This window comes from Diabrotica virgifera, chromosome 1 (assembly GCF_917563875.1).
Source record: "Diabrotica virgifera virgifera chromosome 1, PGI_DIABVI_V3a".
In the NCBI taxonomy this organism is placed as follows: domain Eukaryota; kingdom Metazoa; phylum Arthropoda; class Insecta; order Coleoptera; family Chrysomelidae; genus Diabrotica; species Diabrotica virgifera.
This window is the reverse complement of record NC_065443.1, coordinates 25,194,718-25,219,234: the sequence shown is the minus strand read 5'-3', so window position 1 is coordinate 25,219,234 and position 24,517 is coordinate 25,194,718. Positions and strand designations below refer to the sequence as shown.

Here is a 24,517-nt window from a genome sequence, read left to right as displayed (position 1 = left end):
CTCGATAGCCCTTCAAAAATTGGCCAGTTTTGCGCATGACGTCACGTGCGAAGCAATTCGCTTTTATTTACGTTGATTACATAATATATTGTGATGTGATATTTGTGTTAATTCGTTAAATATTTTTATCTGCTCTATATCATATTATGTATAAGTTTTTAGTTTGTGAAAACTGTCATTATAGATAGCAGTGCGTGAAGGGTTTAAAGTGTGCGTGAAGTAACAATGTATTTTAAATGGGATTTACTTTTCGCACTGTTTTTGACACTTTTATATAATCAAATCTCCTTAACTTTCGCGTTGTCATGGTGATGACATAATGAGCAATAAATTACAACAAAAATTTTGACAGTTTTGTGGTTTGTTGAACAAAGTTCTAAAAACTGTAGAATAGAAATGAATTCCAGTGACGGAGGGTTACAGTTTTTTATTTGTTTATCGTAGATAAAATATTGTATGAAACTGTGCGTGAAGTACTTTTTGCGATGTATAGCACTCACTCCGTTGTCGCTAGTGCTCTATATAAACATCCCGTGCGTTCGCAAAAAGTATACTTCACGAACTGTGTCATAAATAACTATTATTTAATGTCATATTGACAGCTTTAGGTGGATATGTGTAGTTTATATATTGTATACAGATTATCTATTTGAGTATATCCTTTTCATGCATTATAGTTTATGTTTTTCTTGGAAATTCATAACATACAGGAAATAGTTAACAAATACAATTTTTACAGATTACACATGAGTTTAAATTCGTATGATTAATTTGTATTTATAATAATTAACATCTACGTTACATTCAGTTTCAAATTCTGCTTCGCAAGTGACGTCACTGCGATGCTCCTGCACATACCGGTGTTAGTGTATCGTGGTTAGACCCAGACCCAAGCCCACGACTGCTTGTAAATACGCTAAGTAAATAAGTAGGTAGCATGATACTATAACATTAACATTAACTTTAATTATAGTATCATGGTAGGTAGTACCTATATAAGAGTTTTATAATTTGAATGTCAATTTAAATTGACATCAAATTATTACTTTTATGTTTTCACGCATCTTGTATATCTTCGTAGATTGGCTCCGTAAATTTGCCTATTTTCAATCCTCTTGAGATTTACCAATACAAGTTTTTTTCACTGAACTTGGAAAATTACTGAGTGAGAGAATACAAAATAATATTTATCATTAAAACAATAAAGCTGTATATCTATCAATAATTTTTATTTACAAACAAATACACATAAGTTATATTACAACGATTGGTACTAAAACTTTATCAGTAATACCACAAGCATTTTGATTTCTAATTAATCTAAAAAATCCTCCCTCTCCCCATGAACTGTCAACCCAGTTTTTAAGAATCCAATAGTCGACATTATTTTCTCTGCCATATCCTACTAAGTTTACGGTCCAAAGGTCAGGATTACTTTTATTACAATCGGCAGACAACCATATTCCTCCTGTATAACTACGAAGATTTGAACCGTTTATCACTACATTGAGAATACCTCTTGTAACTAAAATATACAGAAGCACATTAAACAATATAAGAACAGTAAAATAGTAGAAAAAGTAACAAATATAGGAGGTAAGCAGATCACAGTTTCATAAGAGACACAATTATATGTTAAATATTATGTTTATATAAGGGATTTATTTATTTCATTACAATTGATTGTAATGAAAATTACATTTTATAATATTGTGTCAAGATTCGATTTCCATTACAGAAATCGTTTTCAAAAAAGATTTTTAAAAGGCAAAAGTCCTAGGTTTTCACCCTATGTGACCGGAAGTCGATATTTGAACTCTTTGTGTAAGTTTGCGTCGAATGATCTACGATTTCACTAATTTTGAGTAATTTTTGCCAAACTTCAGGTCATAACTTTTTAACCGGAAATGACATCAAAACCGGATCTACATATTCGAGCTTAACTTTTCAATACGAGTCGAATGATATATCACGTGTACTATTTCTGACTAGGTATAATGTGGCACTTCTGGTTACAATTTTTTAACCGGAAGTGATATAAAAACCTTCTTCTTTTTGTATAGACATAACTCTGTCTGTTTTTTAACGTGCCTCCGCAGTAAGTTGTCGTTCCATCGTTTTCCTGGTCTTCCCACTGATCGTCTTCCTAGCGGGAACTAGACGGCAAAAACAAATTACACATCGATATATCGTATCATATGATACATCGAATTAAGATATCAATATAAATATAAATATATCGGAGAAAATATATCGATATATGCAATACATCGATATATTCTTCTTCTCGCTACCATTTCTTTGGTTTATTTACTTGATTAAATAGCTCCACCATGTTTTTGTTTTCAGTGGGCGTATAAATTGGATGTCTTTCCTGATGTTTTTAAAACTTTGGAGCAAAAATTATAGAGAGATTGTTCTTGATTATAGAGAGATTGATTAATTTTATTAAAATGCAACCAAACATTGCTTTTGGGTGGAGCCATTATTGTTTCTCGTTTTATTATTATTAACTACACACAAATTCAATAATAGGTACCTACTTGGACCAATTCTCGATAGCAGATGTTAAAAACGAAATGTCGGATTCCAACACCAGTAATCTTGACATCTGGACTAAATTTGAAATCGTTTTATTACGGTTTACATAGCGTGTCCTCTTGAAAAACATTGTTAAAAATTAAAAAATATATAACCTGAAATTTTAAGGGTAGGTATACGAGATTCAAATTAAATAATACTGGTCGAAAATCTTGATTATGATATTTCTTTAGTATAGTATTATACTGAGCGTCTCAACAAAGTAAGGATATAATTTATATTATAAGATTTTAAAAATAAAAATGTATACCATTTTTATTCATTCAGTTGCGGTGCGAAACCAAAACTGTCTTAATTTTTACTCAGATCAGAGAGTGCAGCCAGCACTCTTATCGACGATTTCACCTCTTGTTAGAGGTTCATCAGAGACTGCATAGGCTGCATTTCTCTGGCCCAGGTAAAAATCTTCGACATATCCATCTCCCACCGCAACTGACGAGATGGTAGTAGGTGCCTAGCGGCATCTGCTAAATAAAAGACTAAGTTTTTCAACCTAATAAAAATATTTGTAAATTAAATATTTTTAAAAGATTTTTAATTGAAAAACTTTATTGGCTCATTTCCTGGTGACAACCTCCAAGGCTTCTACAATATGCAAGCCAAATGGATGCTGCAGTGAAGACTAAAGGGAAGGAATCGTCGATAAGAGTGCTGGCTGCACTCTCTGATCTGAGTAAAAATTAAGACAGTTTTGGTTTCGCACCGCAACTGAATGAATAAAAATGGTATACATTTTTATTTTTATATTAGTATTACTCCTATAGAGTAACTAGGTCCATTTTCCGTTGGAACTTTACCACGCTGCAGACGGGGGATGTGAATTGTATAGTGTAGAATTCCTTCCCTTTAGTCTTCACTGCAGCATCCATTTGGCTTGCATATTGTAGAAGCCTTGGAGGTTGTCACCAGGAAATGGGCCAATAAAGTTTTTCAATTAAAAATCTTTTAAAAATATTTAATTTACAAATATTTTTATTAGGTTGAAAAACTTAGTCTTTTATAAGATTTTATTTAATTATAATTTTATATCTTGTCCATATGGTATATTAATCCTGTGTGGGCGATACGTTGAATCTCAAATATCGATATATTTTCCGATATATCGATATAAAAATATCGATAAAATTTTAAGATATATCGATATATTTAATGTAGGTATCGATACATCGTTGCCATCCCTAGCGTCACCGTCTCTCGCTGTCCTTACCACTCTAGTTGTTGTCATTCGGCTAATGTGGTCATTTCATTGCTCTGTTTCTTACCGAGTTATTATTGTTCTTCACCTTGCATCTTCGTCGTATATCTGTACTTCTAGATCTGTTTCATAGTGTCTGACCATCGATTTTTGGAAGGGTATTTATCTCCGCTGTTTCGAGCAATCGTTTTATCCTGTCTGTGTCAGGGCGTGTTTCTGCCGCGTATGTCATTATTGGTCTGATAACTGTTTTGTAAATTCTGCCTTTCATTTCTGATATTTTTATTCTTCATATTCTGTCAGATAAAAACCAGAAATCGAATAATATATCGCTTGTACTATTTCGGCGACTTTAAAATAGTACTTCCTTTTGCAACTCTGGAACTGGAAGTCCTAGGTCAAATTTCTAACCTTTAATGCTCTCTTTGGATTATAAGCTATCATTCGACACCTCATCTGTCCATAGGCGAAACCAGGATAATCCTAGGGGGGGGGGTTACAACTACTGGAAGGTCTCCGAGGGGTATGATGTTAAGCGTATAGAGCTCAAAGTACATCGCAATGGGGGGTTATAACCCTCAAAACCCTCCCCTAGTTACGCCTATGCATCTGTTCTTATAACGGAAGAGTTATGTTTACGGACAGACATGGATATTTCAAGGTTTTCACATTTTAATGTTGTAAAATGGGTGACAACAATTAAGGAGTTATTGTTAAAACTATATAATTTGACATAATAACTATTCATCATCACGTAGCGCTACAACCCTGGGTGGGCCCACATAACAATTTCATGTTCTTAGTAGATTCATAGAACATACTTTTCAGAAAAAGTATATGCTGAGAATATGCGTAATTACCATTACGAATGTTCAGAGCAGATGCTGAGTATATACTACATTACAGTACTTAAACGTTCTATGTATATACTTAGAACGTACTACCGCACATCTTTTTAGTTTATACCAGGAACGTACTTTTTAGAATATTCCAAGGAAGTGCTATAAACCATCTATTTATATACTTAGAATATACTACTGCACATATTTTTAGTATGTGGGAAGAATACACTTTTAAGATTATTCCAAGCAAATGCTATATTGCTCAGGAGTATGTTTTCAGCATCATCTAATCTCATCCTAGGTTCTACCAACTATCATATTTACATATCAAATTGCATACGAGAATGTAATTATAATAGTACATTTTACAATATTACTTAAAAAGTAAGTAGGTAGGTACATATAAATTTTAGTTACTTATATAAATATTATCAAATACTATGGACTATCTAATGTATTCGATATTATATAGGTAAGTATATAATACATATATGTACTTACTTAAATTATATTTAGGTATTATGTGCATATCAAAATAAAACATGCTGCATTTATAAATATAATACCTAAATATAAATATTATATAATATTTAGTGAAACTATAAACTATAACCAAAATTTATATATTTTGTACTTACCTACTATTTAAGTAATATTGAGTTACCAAAATGAATTTAATATTTTCAAGCACCACAAACAAAATAAAGATATTATGTATGTTCCTAGTCCTAGTTCCTAATATACTTTGTCGTTCGTCTTCCTCCTAACAGCATCAAGCATAGATTGGTGATTGGATACAAATACAAGTAATGTCTGTGCCCTGTGCCTGTTTAATGTTTGTGTTTTCATTTTCATAAAACCTTTGTTAATTCCTACGCAGGTAGAATGAGAAGGGTCATTTCCATTTGCATTATTCCGATCTTTTACGATCTGGTTATGGTGTATTCTTTCCAAACTTTAAATTCCGACGATGTAAAAATACTCATGGTAAAATCAAAATGAAAACGAATTTTTTTCTTTAATACAAATTAATTTTTAAACTTTTTTGCCATACCTTCAATTAAACCAATTTTGAGAAATGAATTCGTCTGGGATACCTATGTACATACATACATTTTATTAATTATTATAAAAAGATTAAGTTGATAATCTATAAGGCTAACATTATTATTCCTATACATACATATTTTTTTAAGAAATTTTAAAAGTGCATACGTACAAGTATGTGTTAAGCACATACATACTTTTAAAGTATATTCGATGAAGGTATATTCCAAAAACGTACTTTTACGAATATTCTGAGATACTACGTACACGAATGTGCTCAGTATATTCGGTACGAGAATATTCTTTAAAGTATATGCAAAGAACATGAGATTTATAATGTTTTTTATGTTACATGCTACGCTTGTACTATGCATGTACTAAAAAGAATATACTCTATCGAATGTTGGTAGTATATGCTTTGAACATGATGCGAACATCATTGTTATGTGGGGTCCTGGCTGACTGTACAACTTTCTTCCAATTTGTTCGGTCTTCCATCAACCTAGGGTCAAATGGGATGTACATTTTTCAGAGATCTGCTTGTGGCCTGCCCATCTTAGTCGCTGTGATTTAATTTCTTGGACAATATCGGTGTCGTCATTGTAGAGTTCTTTTAATTCGAAGTTGTTTCTGATCCTATACTGGCTTGTGTTAATGTCGTGGTGAGGTCCGAAAATGGTTCTAAGTATTTTTCGTTCAAAACGTCTGAGCTTTTCTTCGTTTGATTTGGTCATGGTCCACGTTTCGCAACTATATGTTAGTACATGTCTGACGATGGATTTATAGATTTTGATCTTGGAACTTCTTGTAAGATTTTTTTGGCACTATTGGTAATAATTATTGTTATAACCAGTGCTGTTTTTGTGACGGTACGCGCCGGTACGCCGTACCGGCACCTCTTGGGACAAAAACTAAAAAAACAACCAAATTATAAACAAATTCCTGAATTTTTTCCTTGCTACCAAATAGCTTTAAAACGCCCTTATTAAGGCTAAATTTAAAAAGTTTTCCCGGAGGCAGACCCCCTTTATGAACCCTCCCCAGACCCCCCGAAACATTGCGTACCGGAACCTCTACTGTTACAAAAACAGCACTGGTTATAACTATATAATTTAACGGATGTCTTACTTGGTGTCAATCTTGTAGGCAAATAGCTATGCTTTTAGTTGAAAGTTCTGAGGTTTGTACCCTCAGCATCATATCAAATTCTGATTATTTTGTGTGTTTATGTATAGTAATAAATGTTTACCTAAAGTCCGTCCGCTATTTTTGCCTACGCTAACTTTTCCCATGCGGTACGATTCATTTTCAATCAAATTAAGTCAAAACAGAAAGTGAAACGTACGCCGATGTGCGTAGTATATAGTAATAATAATAATAGCCTTTATTCCCCAACAGTTTCCCATTTACAGAGAAATACAAAGAATAAGAAGTTATAACAGCACTGCATGCTTAATACAAATAATAGAACTTAAATCTAAGGTTGCGCAACTTAAAGTAGAATAATAAAACAAAAAGAAAAAGAATAAAATATAGGTAAATATTACAGAGATAATAAAACAGAAAATTTATATGCTTATATGTGGTAACTTATTAGAAATTAGAAATAAGTATTGCATTTGTTTTTCAATTCCGAGACACTACAACAAAAAATGTCACAAACAGATGAAAGTTTGTTTGCATTAGCACACATCATATTAATCGGCGCTTTTAACATTAGATTTGTTTGAGCTCTTTTGCACAGAAACGTCTCATTTTGTCTTGATGCAGGCCTCGGAACAAAAAAATCTAATTGATTTAGTAACACTGCACAGTCTATCCCACCGTTTAATAACTTATGTAGAAACAATACTGATGCCTGATTTCTACGTTTTTCTAGAGAAACAAAGTTAAACTTTTCTAATAAATTAAAATAATTGCAACCCCTAGCAGGGTAAACGCCGTCAACTTTAAAACTAAGAAATTTTAAGAATTTCTTTTGCACCCTCTCAACAGCTGTTGTATATTGAGCATAAATAGGATTCCATATTAGAGATCCATATTCCAATTTTGTTCTCACTAAACTAAAAAATAGACACGACAGCGCAGTTACATCAGTAAAATTCCCACAATTTCTAAATATAAATCCATATGTGCGGTAAGCTTGACTGACAATGAGGTTAATATGAGCGTTAAATGTTAAATTAATATCAAAATGAACCCCTAAATCTCTAATTGTTTCAGTTCTCTCCAAAATTGTATTATCAATGACATACGAAAAAAATATTGTATTTGTTTTACGACTAAATGTTAAAACTTTGCATTTAGCTATGTTTAAATAAAGTCTATTGCTCAAACACCACCTTTGCAACAAACCAATTTGTTGTTGTAACATAATGCAATCATTTATATTGGATACCGAATCATAAAGTTTTAGATCGTCAGCAAACATTAATTTATTACAGCTTATGGACTCACATAAATCGTTAATGAATATTAGGAACAATAACGGACCTAAATTGGAACCTTGTGGAACGCCACTAGTTGCAAGGTAAGTGTCTGAACTATATCCATTGTAACAAACATACTGATTACAATTATGTAAGTAAGACTTAAGAAGTTGATAGAATGTCTCAGGAAAACCCATCAAGAAAATCTTTCTAAGAAGTATGACATGGCTAATTTTATCAAAGGCCTTGGAAAAATCGGTATAGACCACATCAACCTGTCCTCTTCTGTCTAATGTTTCGCACAAATACTGGCTGAAAATTGATAAGTTGCTAATTGTTGATCTAGAACTCATGAAGCCATGTTGATGGACAGATATAATATTTTTCGTGCACAGATAAATGCGACTATATAAGATTGTCTCCAAGAGCTTTGCGACATTGCATAATATAGATATGGGTCTATAATTACTAATGTTCGCCCGATCCGATTGTTTATGAATTGGACATACTTTTGCTACTTTCCATTTATCTGGAAAAATTGAGGTTTTCAATATTGGATTAAAAATTACTTTCAAAGGCAAAAGCAAAGATGGTAGACAGTCTTTTAATAAAAAGGACGGTATTTTATCCGGACCACTTGTGAACTTGTTTTTCAGTTTTTTACCCGCTTGTATAATTTCTTCTTCTGATATTGGTTCACAACTAATGTCTAAAGGTATGTTGTGATCGAAATTAATAGCAAAATGCTGATCTTGATTTTCCAGAGGCGAAAATACACTTTGAAAAAAATTTCCAAACGCGTCAACAATAGATTGGGGGTTATCAATTTGTTCATTGTTATAAGACATTCTACCAGGTATTCTTGAAGACTTGTTTTTGTTATGTATAAATGACCAAAAAGATTTAGGTTCATCTCGTAGTGAGTACTGTATCTTTTGTACATAAGATTGGTAAGCATTTTTAATTTCTTGCTTAATATTTGACCTAAATCGACTAAATTGGTGATAATAAATAATATTATTTGTAGATTTGAACTTTTTATGAAGTTTTACTTTTACTTTGATATTTTTAATTATTTCACTAGTATACCAAACCGGATATTTATGCTTAAAGTTTTTAAAAAGCGGTACATTGGCATCTAGAATTTTATAAAATTTGTCATAGAAATATTGAACTGCAGTATTTACGTCCGTACAATTAATTAAAAAGTGCCAATCAGTTGTTATGAAATCGTTGTACAAAGATATGAAATTAGCTTTTTTTATAATTATATGTTTTACTGTTGACATTTGTGTTAATATTATCACATTTTTTACGAAGCCCACTGATTATAATGGATAAAGATGGATGGTAGAGATCTTCGTTTACTAATGGCACGTAATCTCTAGAAACAGTACAATTTGTATTACTAATTACTAAGTCAAGCATCCTATTGTAGTTATTTAAGATGTTGTTACATTGCCTCATATTGTATACAGTATACAAAATGTATACACATCGACGTTCGTTTCAATTTATGTTTTGACTTAATTTGATTGAAAATGAATCGTACCGCATGGGAAAAGTTATAGCGGACGGACTATATATAATATTGTGTGTTTATATTTATAATGTATAATAATTGTAGATGATGTCTCTGATTTTCTATTAATCCACTAATGTTGATATATTGTTATTGTCGACTTCTTTTAGTATTGGCAACCAGAACAAGCTACATTTTGCTGATGGGTTTGGTCCACATTTTTCTTCAATAAGTAAGACATGCTGCTTAAGTAAGCTGCTTCTTTGATTTTTCCCTTTTTCGTGTATATTTGTTACATAATTATTGATGTTTGTTTCTATTTTGTTCTGTGCTCATTATCCCAGGCATGTTTGCATATCTGTGATTTGTCGAAGTCTCTGTTTTTGATGTATGTACTACACTCCCACGTAAAAATTGTTGAATTCGCAGGGTTTTTTATAAATACATCTCTTGTGTGTTGTTAAGTTTGGTTTTGGACAGGATAAATCTCAGTATATTGGTTGTTTTGAATGTTGTTAGATGTTGTAATTTCTTACCCCTTTTAATTTTTCTGATAGTCCTTTACATATATGGTATTGTTGTCATCTTTTAATCCCTTCTTGTGAGCGTTTCTGGATTACTTACGGTGTTTCTTCAATCTTGTGAAATTCCTTGTTTATAAGTGACAATGGGTAATCATTTTTTGTTAAAACCTTTGTTAGCTAGTGTTTGCTTGAGCTGAGCTTTGATAGTTGAGTGCTTCTTGACTAACTTTTGATTTTGTGCTTTTCTTCAGTTCACCTTTGAACAGTACATACTCTATAGGTGTCCATCCCTTTCGTGTATTGGTAGTTCTTGACAGACTATTACAACTGCACTAATTATGTCTACTTTAGGAACTGATGGGTTACAGCATAATGTAGACCTTTTGAGAGCAGAGTCCTCTCTTGCGTCTAACTGTCTTTTGGATGTTGTGCGGTTTATATTGAGCCTTAAGACCGATACACTATTGTGGGTAAATACCAAGATAGTTGAACTAATTATGGCTATGCTCTCCATAGTCTTTATCACACTATAGGCGAAGCAATAAAGCACTAAAATCGGTCTTACCTCAGAAAAAAACGACAAGACGGATTTTAATAATTCTTTTTGGATTCGATTCGTGAATGCGCCAGGAAATTTTGTGCCCCGAGCCATGATATAATATTGAAAAACTGCATACAAAAATGCATTCTTAAAGTGCATCTCAAACAAGACAATAAAAAATTCAGAACTCGTCAATTATCGGCGGAAATGAGTTCAATTTTTTTACTGGGACGTTTTTGGGGTCGCCAATATGACGCCAAAAGTGATCTCCGGAGTACCTGCTACCCAGGGTACCTACTGTTTACCTCGTCTTGTGGAGTTTTCGCCAAATTCATTAAAAAATTAGTCAAAAATCATTGCATGTGCGGTTTTTGGGGTCGCTAACGACGAATATGACATCGGAACTGATTTCCGGAGTACCTGGTGCCCAGAGTACCTACTATTTACCTCGTCTTGTAGAGATTTCGGCAAAAAAAATATTAAAACACTAGTCAAAAATTATTACTTGGGATTTTTGTTTACCTCGTTTTGTGGAGTTTTCGCCAAATTCATTAAAAGATTAGTCAAAAATTATTGCTTGTGGGGTTTTTAGGGTCGCTAACGACGAATATGAAATCGGAAGTGATTTCCGGAGTACCTGGTGCCCAGGGTATCTACTGCTTACCTCGTCTTGTGGAGTTTTCGGCAAAAAATGTATTAAAACATTAGTCAAAAATTATTACTTGAGGGTTTTTTTGTCGCTGACGACGAATATTACATCGGAAGTGATCTACGGAGTACCTGGTACCCAGGGTACCTGTTTACCTCGTTTTCTGGAGTTTGGGTCAAATTCATTAAAAAATTAGTCAAAATTCATTACTCGGAGGATTTTGGGGTCTCTGACGACGAATATGACATCGGAAATGATCTCCGGAGTACCTGGTGCCCAGAGTACCTACTTTTTACCTCGTCTTCTGGAGTTTCGGCAAATTCATTAAAAAATTAGTCAAACATTATTAGTCACGAGATAAACAGTAGGTACTCCGAACACCAGGTACTCCGGAGATCATTTCCGATGTCATATTCGTCGTCAGAGACCCAAAAAACCTCCGAGTAATGAATTTTGACTAATTTTTTAACGAATTTGCCCAAAACTACAGAAAACGAGGTAAATAGTAGGTACCCTGGGCACCAGGTACTCCGGAAATCACTTTCGATGTCATATTCGTTTTCAGCGACCCCAAAAAACTCCCGAGTAACAAATTGAACTCATTTTCCCCGATAATTGACGAGTTCTGAATTTTTTAAGTGTCTGTTTGAGATGCACATTAAGAATATATTTGTTGTATGCAGTTTTTCAATATTATATCATGCCCCAGGGTCACAAAGTTTCCTGGCGGATTCACGAATCGAATGCAAAAAGAATTATTAAGATCCGTCTTGTGGTTTTTTTTTGTCGGAGGTTCAGTGCTTTATTGCTTCGACTACAAGTAGTCCATTTTTTTGCATACTCGTGAGCACAGTTTGTGCACAAGGTACCTGAGCTATAAAGGTTGTTTTATGGAACTACAGAAATTGATTTTGACTTCCGACAGGAGTCCCACTCACTGTTCGTTACAGTTTGTTGATGCTAAGGTCTGCTACAGTCTAATATAGTTGAGTATCAGGATGGTGTCTTCATGCCACATCCATCCCTAAATACTTTAATAGCCTAGACACGATGTGTCACATTTCTGCTATGCTAAGGCTACAATTTCCCGGGGTTCGCACAACTTTCTGGGGCATCGCTTAAGGCAACACGTTTCTCCTATACCATGCATCTCCTAAGCACGATGGTATTACACCTCGGATAAGGAAAGCAGTAGTTGCAGAACACTGACCGTAGGATTAGCTGTGCGTGCTTTACCCACTGACCATGACGTAGAAAAAAAAGTTAGTGTGTTCTATATTACTTGATATTACTTGTTTGTATAGGTTATTTTATAGTCAACAAATCTACAGTAGCTGAGTTCTTTTACAGTGATGAGCGTGTTAATAACCGGCAGAATAGCACAAAAGATGGAAAAAGTATTAAGTTGTGAGATAAAAAGAAATGAAATCGACTGGTTTAGCGATGAAAGAAATGAAATCGACTGCTGGGACATTTAGCGATATTAACCTATTAATTTGCATTCTATTTATTCTTTCCCACCTTTAGACGTATCAGAGGAGTATGTCAACTACAATTGTCACTGTTAGAGTGGCAGTTGCCAAACTCGTCCGATACGTGTAAAGGAGGAAAACAATAAATATAATGTAAACTTAAAGGTTAATATCGCTAAATTTCCCAGCTCGACTAGTTTCATTTCTTTTTATCACACAATTTAATAAGTTTTCCATCTTTTGTGCTATTCTGCCGGTTATTCGCGCAGAATATGGGGAAGTCTATGGGGAAACATGTAACTATAATAAATCTTACAGCCTAGGTCAACGGTGTCTAGGCTGAAATTTTTGCTTTGGTGGCCTGCATTGATGAAGACCCTAAAGCTAAGAGAATCAACATTTACACAGATAGCCAATCGGCTATTCTGGCTGTAAAGAACCCTCTCACCAAATCAAAACTGGTGAGAAACTGAAAAGATCTCCTCAATAACCTGGCAAAAGACAATAAAGTGTCTTTAATATGGGTGCCGGGTCATGAAGGGGTGCATGGGAACGAACGAGCAGATATGTTAGCGAAACAAGGCTCGAGAGAAACTTTTGAAGGCCCAGAACCTTTCTGTGGCATCACTAAAGATGCTTTGAAAAACGAGGTTCAGAAATGGCTAATAAAGAATCATCAAAATAAATGGAGAACCACTCAAGGGCAAATCCAGACTAAAAAAGAATCAAGAATATTGATAAAAAACTCTCGAACAGTTTGATGAACGAGATACCAAAAAACCATGATAAACGAGAGATCAAAACGGTCACTGAAATGGTGACTGGACATTGCCGTTTAAGAAATCACCTATACAACCTAGGTAAGGTGAATGAACCATGGTGCAGAAAGTGCGAAATGGAAGAAGAAACTGCCATACACATACTATGCTATTGCAGTGTGCTGGGTGATGTAAGGCAGGACTTCACTGGTCAAATGAGGTTTGAACCAGAAGAGATCCTAAAACTACCAATAAGAAAACTGTTGGGCTTCGTTGAGACCACAGAACTTATTAAAGTTTAAGGAGAAGAACAGGGTTTGGTACAAAGGTCTTATGACCAAGTGCCAGAGACTAACGAGTCTCGCCTGAGTTAAGAAGAAGAAGAAGAACCTGTTGAAAGTATATTTATTTCGTTGAAATCATATAATAGAAGTATAACTTCTTAGGTGCATACAAAGTACACACACATTTTTTATAGGCTATAGTTTTGCAAAGAGTATTTTTTTCGACAAAATGCTTACGTTTTGAGTTATTTGCGAAAAACCGTCTAAAACTGTAAAAGTCCACGAGGAAAATAAAATTCCTGTAGCTGGCTGTATAACATAAATCATAAAAAATACAGGATCCTTTGTAAAAGAAATATTGTGATGTAACCCTTATTGGGGTCTTTTAAATATACCTTTTAGAAAGGATCCTGTATTTTTTTGTCTAAAAATGCGGTTATTTTGTTGAAAAATGAACATATTCACTTGAAAATAACTCGAAAAGTATTGATTTGTTGAAAAAACTCTATAGAACAAAAGTTGCTTAAAATTAGTCAGTTTATCCATTTCGGGACTTATCTTGGACATATATTTTTTCACCCCTGAGATGGTTTGAAACTGACCCCCAGGACAAAAGCACACATCGGCACCATATCACTTTTTTCTTTGACATGTTAGCTATACGTATGCCAAATTTCATGTCAGTCCAAGCGGTTTTTAAAATTTACAGCAAAAACTGTGAAAGAATGTACTATCAGGAAAGTGTAAGCCAAAAGATAAATACAGTTATAAGCTGGAATTAATTGGAATTTACATAAACAATTAGGTACCTAAAAGTCTTTTAAGTTCCTCCTCGCTAATGTGATTCCATCTTTCAAACTTAATAGGTAAATTCGCCCCTCCGAAACAAGATCCTTGCATTCCATTGAAATATGAGTATTGCGAATTAACCCCTCCATTTCGCTCTAAGCATGCATATGCTCTTTCTATAGATGGACCGTTGTTGCAACCATCAGAAAATGAACAACAATCTAATATATATTGAGGACTGAAAGATTCTAAAGTTCCATTTGTTAAAAAAAGTTGAGTTTCTACTGCGTTTGCCTGAAAAAGTAAATTAATTATAGGTACAATATAAAAAGGGTTAAATGGAAATTATCATGAATATTGAATTATTCAAGGAAATATAGAGGGAAAGCGCGGCCCGGACGCAAAAAACCTCCTGGTTTAGGAACCTCCACCAGTGATATGGAGTGAGCACCACGACACTATTTAGGTCAGCTGTGGACAAAGTAAAGATCTTGCGACTGGATTGCCAATGTTCTGGAAGGACAAAGCACTTAAATAAAAAGAAGAAGAAATGGCATTTAGTAATTGTAAAGGACCAATTTAATTATTGATTAAATTTGATACCAATTATAGGGCAGTGATATGGTACCCGAAAACCAAAAAAGATGAACAGTTGTGGGACAAGAGGATATTTATTAGCCCATTTATCATTATCATCATCGGCTTAACAGACGATTGGGTATTGGATTATTCAATAAATTAATCTCAGCATTCATTCCTATTTCTGGTCGTTTTCCAGTTTTTAGTCTTGAGTTCTTTCAAATCCTTTACTTGGTGCATACTGCATAAATTGAATTTTTGGCCACCCCTTGGGTCGCTTTCAGGTTATTTGTTGCTGAGCTATTATTCTTGCTGGTTCTCCGTCTGCTAAGCTTTGCCTATCAGCTTTACCACATTAGGGGCCGTCCATTAATCACGTGATGCTTTTTTTGGCATTTTTAACCCCCCCCCATCCCCCTATATCACGTGTATTATTTATTATCTACAAAAAATCTATTTTTTTAATATCTATAAAATACACGTAGGTATAGGTAGATAAGTATCATCTATTTTTTTTTATAAAAAATTAAAGACTACAATAATAACGTTTAGAGGTAGACAAAAGGGTTGCAGGTTGTTTTTGTCTGACATAAAAATAACGAAAAAAACGCGAAAAACATTTTTGTACTAAATTAGTAATAAATACTAAATGTATTATACATAAACATTATCTAATGTACGGTATCCTCGGATCAATAATGAGCAAGACTTTCTTCAACACAAATAACTGGATAAGCTTCTAGCAAGTCAGTTGTTGGCACAGTGCTTTGTTGAAGAGCAACATCAGTTTCATCAAGCCACTCAGCGTCATTATTTTCGTGCACTACGCAGAGAATCTCTCTCGATCTACCGTTCGATCGTCGCGTGAGGATGCAGGAAGGACTAACATTGTGCATCTCTCCATCTCTAGAGTGTTATTGCTCACATTCAGTTGCTTGTGACAAGTACATATTCAAATGCGCTTTAGCTTTTTTCTTTGTACAAAAGTCCAGTGCACACCGCTGACATGTCCTTTCCAAAAGTATCTGATGATCCTTCTGCAGGCTAGGGCAATACAGGTCATAAATCAATTTGCCGAAGCCTTCATACGTTGTAGTAATTTCGAGAAACAGACGCAGAAGAAATGGAGCATGATGGATCTTGGCTTTGCAAAATGGGGTAAGGATGTATAACGAAGCGTTTCGAAAGAATGAATCGTATAGAACTCCGCATATTATGTCCACAGCAAGAACTATCATCACACTTCACCACCTAAAGCAAAATTTGACTTTCTCACACATGCTCGCTATACCACTGCTGAGAAGGAGAAGACAGATCTGGAATAAAACTTTCAACAATTTTATCTGGCTTGACATACCCTGCTACGACGCCATGGCCGTGCGCCATATTACTCCATACTTATGAGAGAGCTTCACCAGCCTTCTACAAGTTCTTTTTTTTAAGGTCATGATCTTTTGTTCTCACTTGTTCATCCAAATGGGTTCCATAAGAATCATGCGGAAGTGTAAGTCCAGATAATTCCCGGCTGAAAAGCACCATTCTTCTCTCATCGCGATTGAACGCGCTTCCACCAGGTGCATTTGTAAAGATAAATATTGCGCTAGCTAGATCATGCTTGACACAGTTGTGTAGGGCATGGGCAATACTTTTGAAGTATTGATACATGAGCTAAAATATTGACCCTAATAACACAAAACATTCCATGAATGTTCCTAGAATGTACACACAGGACATTGAAAACATTCCTGGAATGTCCCCAAATGCACACGAATGTCCCTGGAAAGTACCAGGAAAGTGCTGTGTCAGCATTTTAAATATTCTTAGAATGTTCTGTTGGAACATTCCATGAATGTCTACGAATGTTCTTTGGACATTCACAGTCTATTTTTTAGACTGAATGTCTTGTTGGAACATTCCATGAATGTTCTTTGGACATTCACAGTATATTTTTAGACTGAATGTCTTGTTAGAACATTCCATGAATGTCTACGAACGTTCTTTGAACATTCACAGTATATTTTTTAGACATTCACTGAAATATATCGTCAGTAATGTGACAATACCTCCTATATGTTTTTTCATGAGGTTTGCAGGAGACGAAAAACATTTTTTAAGGTCACTTTCTGTTTTCGTACGTATTCTGACTTTTTTTGTAGTAAATAGATAGTTGAATTTACTGCAAAACAAGTCAAAAAATATATGAAAACAGGAGGTGACCGAAACAAGTTTTTAGTCTATCTTACAAATCTCTTGAAAAAAACAGATAGGAGGTATTGTCACATCACTGACGATATGTGGCCATACCAAATAATACATCCTTGATAAATATAAACATTTTTATTGCAAAAAATCTTTACATACATTTTTTAATGTAATTTACTGACATTCCTAAATATTATAAAAAAATGTGTCACATTTGCTTTGTAAACCTTTCTTTTGCTTTTCGTAGCCACATATTCCGTTTCCTTTCTGGTTTTTTGTAGACCACTTCTCTCAGCTGATTCTAAAAGAAAATAAATTAAAAGGTAATTTTTCTATCCTTTACAATTAACAATCAGAAGAAATATTATTTACAGGTAATAATACGCATAAATAATAATAATAAAAAAATTAATATTAAATAATATTTAAATAAATAATAAATAATATTTAATAAATAAAATAATAATAATGAACATTTTGTATTTTGACAACGACATCCGATGTGGAAGTAGAAACCTTAATAAAATTATTTTTTCAAGTAAATTGTGGCTTATTTCCCCATTAGAATAGTTAATTACAAAAAAGCCACAAAGAAATAGATTTTTCACAAACAAATAAGTATTTAGTATTCATTATATTTATTGTTTTTATTATTTACTTTAATGTCCTACTGGTACATTATTTGACAAATAATGACATTTCGAAGTCTGTTAAGTACGATATAACGCCCTTGGGCATTAAATTTAAATAACGACTTAGATACTGTCAAGTTGACAAATATCAACCTAAGTAAAATTATGGTTACCACAATTACGTTACTACTGTTACTGGTAAATGTACTTATTTAAAAACTAATCAATTCAAAATTCATTCAAATTTTTCGCATATAAAGAATAATTTAGTCGGACATTAAACGTTGAAGGCACCACAGGTATTATAATAATAACGCTTTCGGTCAACGTATATCCCTCAGGACGAAGGCCCTTGTTAAAAACACCATTGACCTCAAGCGTTATTATCCTTATAATACCCTTGGTACCTTAATAACTGTAACATAAGATTATACCTTAATTCTTGTTTTCTATTTCTGATGTTTTTATTTATTTACATTGAATATTAATATGTTTTGTTGTATAATCTACTTCACAATAATTATGTGATATATTTGACTTAAAATGAATTCAAAAATTTTTTGTAGTTGGGCAACAATGTCAACTTAGATCTCCGATGTAGATAATGAATTGCAACAGTATCTATATTGTACGGACTATATTATTAATTAGGTTATGCATATACCTGTGTGACATAAGCTATTGGAACAGCACAGTCTCTCAAACGAACAGATGAAAGTGAAGTTCTGTCAATATCTTTTTCTAAAAAGTGTTTTGAACATACTCCTCTATTAACAAATCTGATCTATACTTCATGTCTTCTTCGCAGGATCTTCTGGAAAGCTAAAAATACAAAATATATGCATTACTAAGCATTATTAACAAATTTTAGTTTTAAATAAAAAATATGATTAATGAACTCACAAAATATTATAAAACAGCTTAGAAATTGTTTATTAGTATAGTCGGTTCCCCAAACTCAGACACAACTGGCTAGTGATTTTAGTAGGTAATTTTTTTTGTTTTTGGCCACTTTTGCCAAAATTACAGTAATTATTAACTATTTAGTTATTATTTTTTTTATTTACTAAATTATTTACTAAAATCACTAGCCAGTTGTGTCTGAGACTCGGTAGTACTGAGACTGAGTTTAGCAGATCGACTATAATATTCTGTGTATTCATTAGTTGGTACTGCATATTATAGTGTGTGGTCTACCATCCTATTTATAAACGCATACATTAGCAAAAACGCAAAAAGAATTATTTTAGTTTTACAAATCCTTTTGTTATTATCTCTATTTACTATTTTAGTTAGGAATAAGCGAAGTTTGTGGCTTATTCACAATTATTATTAAAATAATAAATGGATATGACCAATTATTAACTTATAAAATAAAAATTCTTCTGATTTATGTCTTTTATTCACTTTGTTATATCTACGTTACTTAAAAGATTTTTTATGAATAGTATTATTAGGGTATTAATAGTATTAATTTATTTTCTGAAATACAGGGCATGCCTTCGTTTACATATTTGCATACTAACCTTTTAATAGGGCTTTTCATTCACACTAATTCACAGTCATTTGTTTCGAGCTTCTGTCATAATTGAAACGTTATTCCTGCAGATTTTTTTATCTACATCTGTTTCTGCTACTCCAACTGCGTCAAAAACAGGACACCATTTTATGCACTATGTTAATAATACTATTAAAGCTATTATAAAAGTATCCGAATTAAAAAAATATTCTTAAAAAGCACAAATAATACAAACTATCCACGGCAAGGCAAGGCCGGGCAAGGTGGCCAAGATGAAATGAAAATGAAGATGCCAAGATGGCCGAAGCGAGGTCGTTGGTTGGTCGTTTTTAGTCACGTGATGCCCTCTCAAGCGCCATGCACAAAAATATATGCACGGCGAATTTGAAAATGAACGCAAAAGAAATAAATATAAATAATGCCTCTCTTGGGTTTTGCATAAGTTATAAGTATTTTTTTATTAACAAAATCGCATTCCAAATTGAATATTCGCGAACAATAATTTTTATTACATTTGTATGTTTATAATATTGTATTAATTGAACTTGGGAAACTCTTTAAATTTGACACTGTAGGCCTAAAATGTCACTTAGTTTGTCTGGTATGTTATAAGTAATGTTGTATCTGAATCTGTTACACGTATGTATTATTTCGCAACTTAAAATATAGGAACATTGGTAGTATGTTCACAGAATGTCTTATGGTAACATTCCAGGAATAATTTAAACAGATGTTCACCGAATGTTCCCTAAATGTCCAGGACATTCAAATATTGATAGAACTTTGGTAGTACATTCCTGGAATGTTGTGTGTTGTTAGGGGAGTTTATTAATAGAATAGTAATTATAATATTTTGATCACCCTGTACAAAATTTTGTAACAATAAACATTAAATATGTTTGAATATGTGAAATACTCTATTGTTAAATAGAGAGAAAAACACAGAAAAAATGTGTCTCCGATTCTTACATAGATTCGTATATATTCAGTGTCAAATCAACAGAATAACTCCCACCACTCTACCAATTTATCAGATAGTAGGTATAAATACATGTTAAGACTAAAAACCCATATCGAAGACGACAGAGTCCTGACCTTGGTCCTAACCAGTATCTATTCCTAAGTGAAACCATCTGGTGATGCATTCAAAACAAAAGAATTCGCAAGAGTCCTTTCTTATTATCGTAGGCACTTAAAATAATTACCATGTAAAGTATCCCGTGTCGCTAGAGAAATTTGAAAAAGAAACCAAAAGAAAATTAATGTGTTGTTGGGTTATACCGGTTATATAATATTAGAATGAGAAAATATTTTTTTTATCAGTCACACCAATGCCACTTTTGATTTTTGTATGCATTTGACGAAAAAATAAATATGTACATGTAACGCCACTTTTCAGTTGAGTTTCGGGCATTTTCCGAAAAAATAAATACACGTGATATTATTCCTACACCCCCTCCCCTTGTGATGTTTCGTGATTTTTTATGGAACCCTCCCCCCTTTCGAGCCTCACGTGATTAATGGACAGCCCCTTAGGTTCTCCGTAGGCTCGGTACTATTCGAAATTGTATCGTCTTCTCCAAATGCCATTTTCGCATATATCACCGCGCGTATATTACGAGTCGAATGATTTTTCTTTGTCATTATTGGTTTGATCAGAGTTTTATAGATCCAGTATTTAGATTCCCTGGTAAATATATTTAATTTCAGATGTCTTAAAAGTCCATTGTACGCTTGATTTGCTAGATAAATTCTGTGCTGAATCTCTAATTGTATATTTTTCACCCACTGGAGTAATTTGCATAGCTTCACGCCTACCATTTATTGGCATATATTTGGTTTTATCATTTACCTCTAGACCCAAATTGTTGGTGGGTCTTTCTATGCAGGAAAATGACTCCAGCATTTTGCGCTCTTGTTTACTATTGTGTTCCTTATACCCAACAAACCCATAGCTGGTACATTTATATTTTTTTAAATTTTATCTTTCCCATATACTAGACTTTTCCCAAATTTATCTACACGTTGAACATTATAGCTATTAGTAATAATATTGCTTTGGCTTTTATTATTTACATAAAAAAATACACTAAGCATCAAAATTAAGGCACCACCTTAAAAATGGGACATTTTTGATGTCGTATTTCCTAAACCTGTTGTCCGATTTTAGTGATTTTTTTAATATGTTATAGCTTTATTCTTCAAAAATATCGATGAAATAATATTGTTGCTAAATATATAAGTGTCATTGTATACCGGGTGTAACAATGATAATGTGTTTTTTCCTCAAAGTTTTTAACACCCTGTGGAATATTCTAGCGTATATAAAATATTGAAATTAAAACTCAACTGTAGCCTTAGGCTTTCTTAACATTTTGCTTTTCGATTCATTCGCTTATGTTGGATAATAAAAAAGTTAGGTACTTTAACAACTAGCAACGTTCTTCATCAATACAGGGTGTTTCTAAATAAGTGCGACAAACTTTAAGGGGTAATTCTGCATGAAAAAATGATGACCGTTTGCTTTATAAACATATGTCCGCAAATGCTTCGTTTCTGAGATATGGGATGTTGAATTTTTTCTTACAAACTGACGATTTATTTATTGCTCTTAAAACCGGTTGAGACATGTAAATGAAATTTGGAAGGTTTTAAGAGGTTGTCATTGCGCATTTTTTGTCATAAAATTAAGAATATTATATTGACCATTGGCGTGCATACGGGTAATATGACCCGTATGCACGCCAATGGTGAATATAAAATTCTTAGTTGCATGTCAAAAAATGCGCAATAACTACCTCTTAGATACTACCAAATTTCATTTGCATATCTCAACTAGTTTTAGAGCAATAAATAAATCGTCAGTTTGTAAGAAAAAATTCAACATCCCGTATCTCGGAAACAAAGCATTTGCGGACATATGTGTATAAAGCAAACGGTCATTATTTTTTCATGCAGAATTACCTCTTAAAGTTTGTCGCACTTATTTAGAAACACCCTTTATTAATGAAGAACGTTGCTAGTTGTTAAAGTACCTAACTTTTTTATTATCCAACACAAGCGAATGAATCAAAAAGCAAAATGTTAATAAAGCCCAAAACTACAGTTGAGTTTTAATATCAATATTTTATATACGCTACAATATTCCACAGGGTGTTCCAAAATTTGAGGAAAAAACACACTGTTACACCCGTAGATAATGACACTTATCTGTTTAGCCACAATATTATTACATCGATATTCTGGAAGAATAAAGCTATAACATATTAAAAAAATCACTAAAATCGGACAACAGGTTTAGGAAATACGAGACATAAAAAATGTCCCATTTTTAAGGTGGTGCGTTAATTTTGATGTTTAGTGTATATAAAACACTTGATATAATAATCGAATAGTCTTACTTTCTTTACTAAACTATCAATAAATATAACAACTTACGATTGCATATGCCCAATCAGATCTAGCACAAAATATTCCTGGTACTGTTGGAGTACCTAATACAGCTCCTTTATCTCTCCAATCGAACGATGCAGGTAAATCATCTAAAAAATTCCAATATTAAGTTTGTACTGGATAATATCGAATATTTTATTCGATATCAAAATCACTTACCACTATATTTGTTTGCTATACATTTGAATATGCAACAACAGAAGACAGTAATAAGAAACTTCATTTTAATTCTTATAAAATTTATAATAAAATGGTTTCTACGTATATATAAAATAATCCGATTAAAGTAAATAATACGAATCTTAAGATTAAATAGATAACGTTAAAGGTCGTACAATTAATCAAATCGTATAAAAATAATAGGTCTTAGACCTTAGAATAAATAAGATATTTTTTGTTCTTATTTTTGCATATCTGTCTGGACAGATTACAGCAATTTTATTACTGGAAGAATCTTATTATTGTATATATTAATAATATAGGTATGCAAAGTCCGCAGATAGCGTGCTATTTTTCTTATACACAAATTAGCACTCGGAAATCGTGTATTTTTCAATTATTGCTTTACGAACGTTTTAACCTTACACCAAAAGCCCCCAAATAATAATTTCCCGATTTGTTTTGACGAAAATTTTCCACTGAAAATCCGGGTTTTCCCAATTTTTTTTATTTTCAACTAAAATGTTAGGAACGTAATTATTTATCAATAATAATCCAGAAGCCAGTGGAAATTAAACGAATAGTTTAGCAACAATTAAATTGTTAAATAACAATTTACGGTCGCAATAATAACCATATAACAATTATGATACATGAGAATAACTATGATTTTCGTATAAAAAGGCACTGCACCTATCCAGCGCAATTTACAGAATTGAAATTGGACTATTCAAGCAGCATCAGGAATGTTTTAAAGTTATAAACAATTTTTTGGCTTATAAACAAATAAAATATCTCGGCAACTATTAGATTAAATAAAGAAAACGGTATTGGAAACGACGCGGCATGACGCTTCTTTTGAATGAAAAAAGTTTGATGAGTGGTTCCTGAGATACAACCGGTCAAATTTGACCGGCACGTGCGACGAAGTTATAAACAATAGGATGGCAATTTTCCAACATAACCTTTTTATTTCGGTCTTCTTTCTACATACAAATTTTCATATCTTCAAGAGATGCATAACATATATTATAATAATAAAAACGATCGGTATCACGCTTGAAAAATACCAAAATCACAATCAAAAGTTAGGTTGGAGAAAATAGAATCTCAAAGTTCAAAATCGGTATACGCTAAAACAATGTATTTTCTCGGCTTCTCATGGAGCCATTTTCTTCTTTTTTTTTATTCCCAAGTAACTCGGGTAGAGCCACCTCTGCAGACTTTGCATATCCATATTATTAATATACAGGGTGTCCAGAAACTCTACCGACAAACGAAGACAGGAGATTCCACAGATAATTTTAAGACAATTTAACC

General features: G+C 33.0%; 1 protein-coding gene and 1 long non-coding RNA gene across 2 annotated transcripts; both read right to left on the bottom strand.

The window, feature by feature from the left end:
* Positions 1-1,208: 1,208 nt before the first annotated feature.
* Positions 1,209-23,385, bottom strand: LOC114324171 (uncharacterized). The gene is made up of 4 exons (XM_028271923.2): positions 23,198-23,385; positions 23,024-23,127; positions 14,674-14,947; positions 1,209-1,525 (listed from the first exon to the last, which is right to left on the bottom strand). The coding sequence occupies exons 1-4, from the start codon at positions 23,259-23,261 to the stop codon at positions 1,254-1,256; spliced, it is 714 nt and encodes a 237-aa protein (XP_028127724.1). The 5' UTR covers positions 23,262-23,385; the 3' UTR covers positions 1,209-1,253.
* On the bottom strand, positions 17,220-21,710 carry LOC126887700 (uncharacterized). The gene is made up of 3 exons (XR_007699146.1): positions 19,593-21,710; positions 18,731-18,888; positions 17,220-17,735 (listed from the first exon to the last, which is right to left on the bottom strand). It is a non-coding gene; the product is annotated as an uncharacterized LOC126887700 (long non-coding RNA).
* Positions 23,386-24,517: the final 1,132 nt, after the last annotated feature.

What these genes read in the sequence shown, in the direction of transcription:
- LOC114324171 (XM_028271923.2), bottom strand. Translation starts at nt 23,261, where the DNA reads ATGAAGTTTCTTATTACTGTCTTCTGTTGTTGCATATTCAAATGTATA. An exon ending in TATAGCAAACAAATATAGTG is followed by an intron (nt 23,128 to 23,197) that starts GTAAGTGATTTT and finishes GGAATTTTTTAG; the next exon opens with ATGATTTACCTGCATCGTTC. An exon ending in CTGATTGGGCATATGCAATC is followed by an intron (nt 14,948 to 23,023) that starts GTAAGTTGTTAT and finishes TTACTTTTTCAG; the next exon opens with GCAAACGCAGTAGAAACTCA.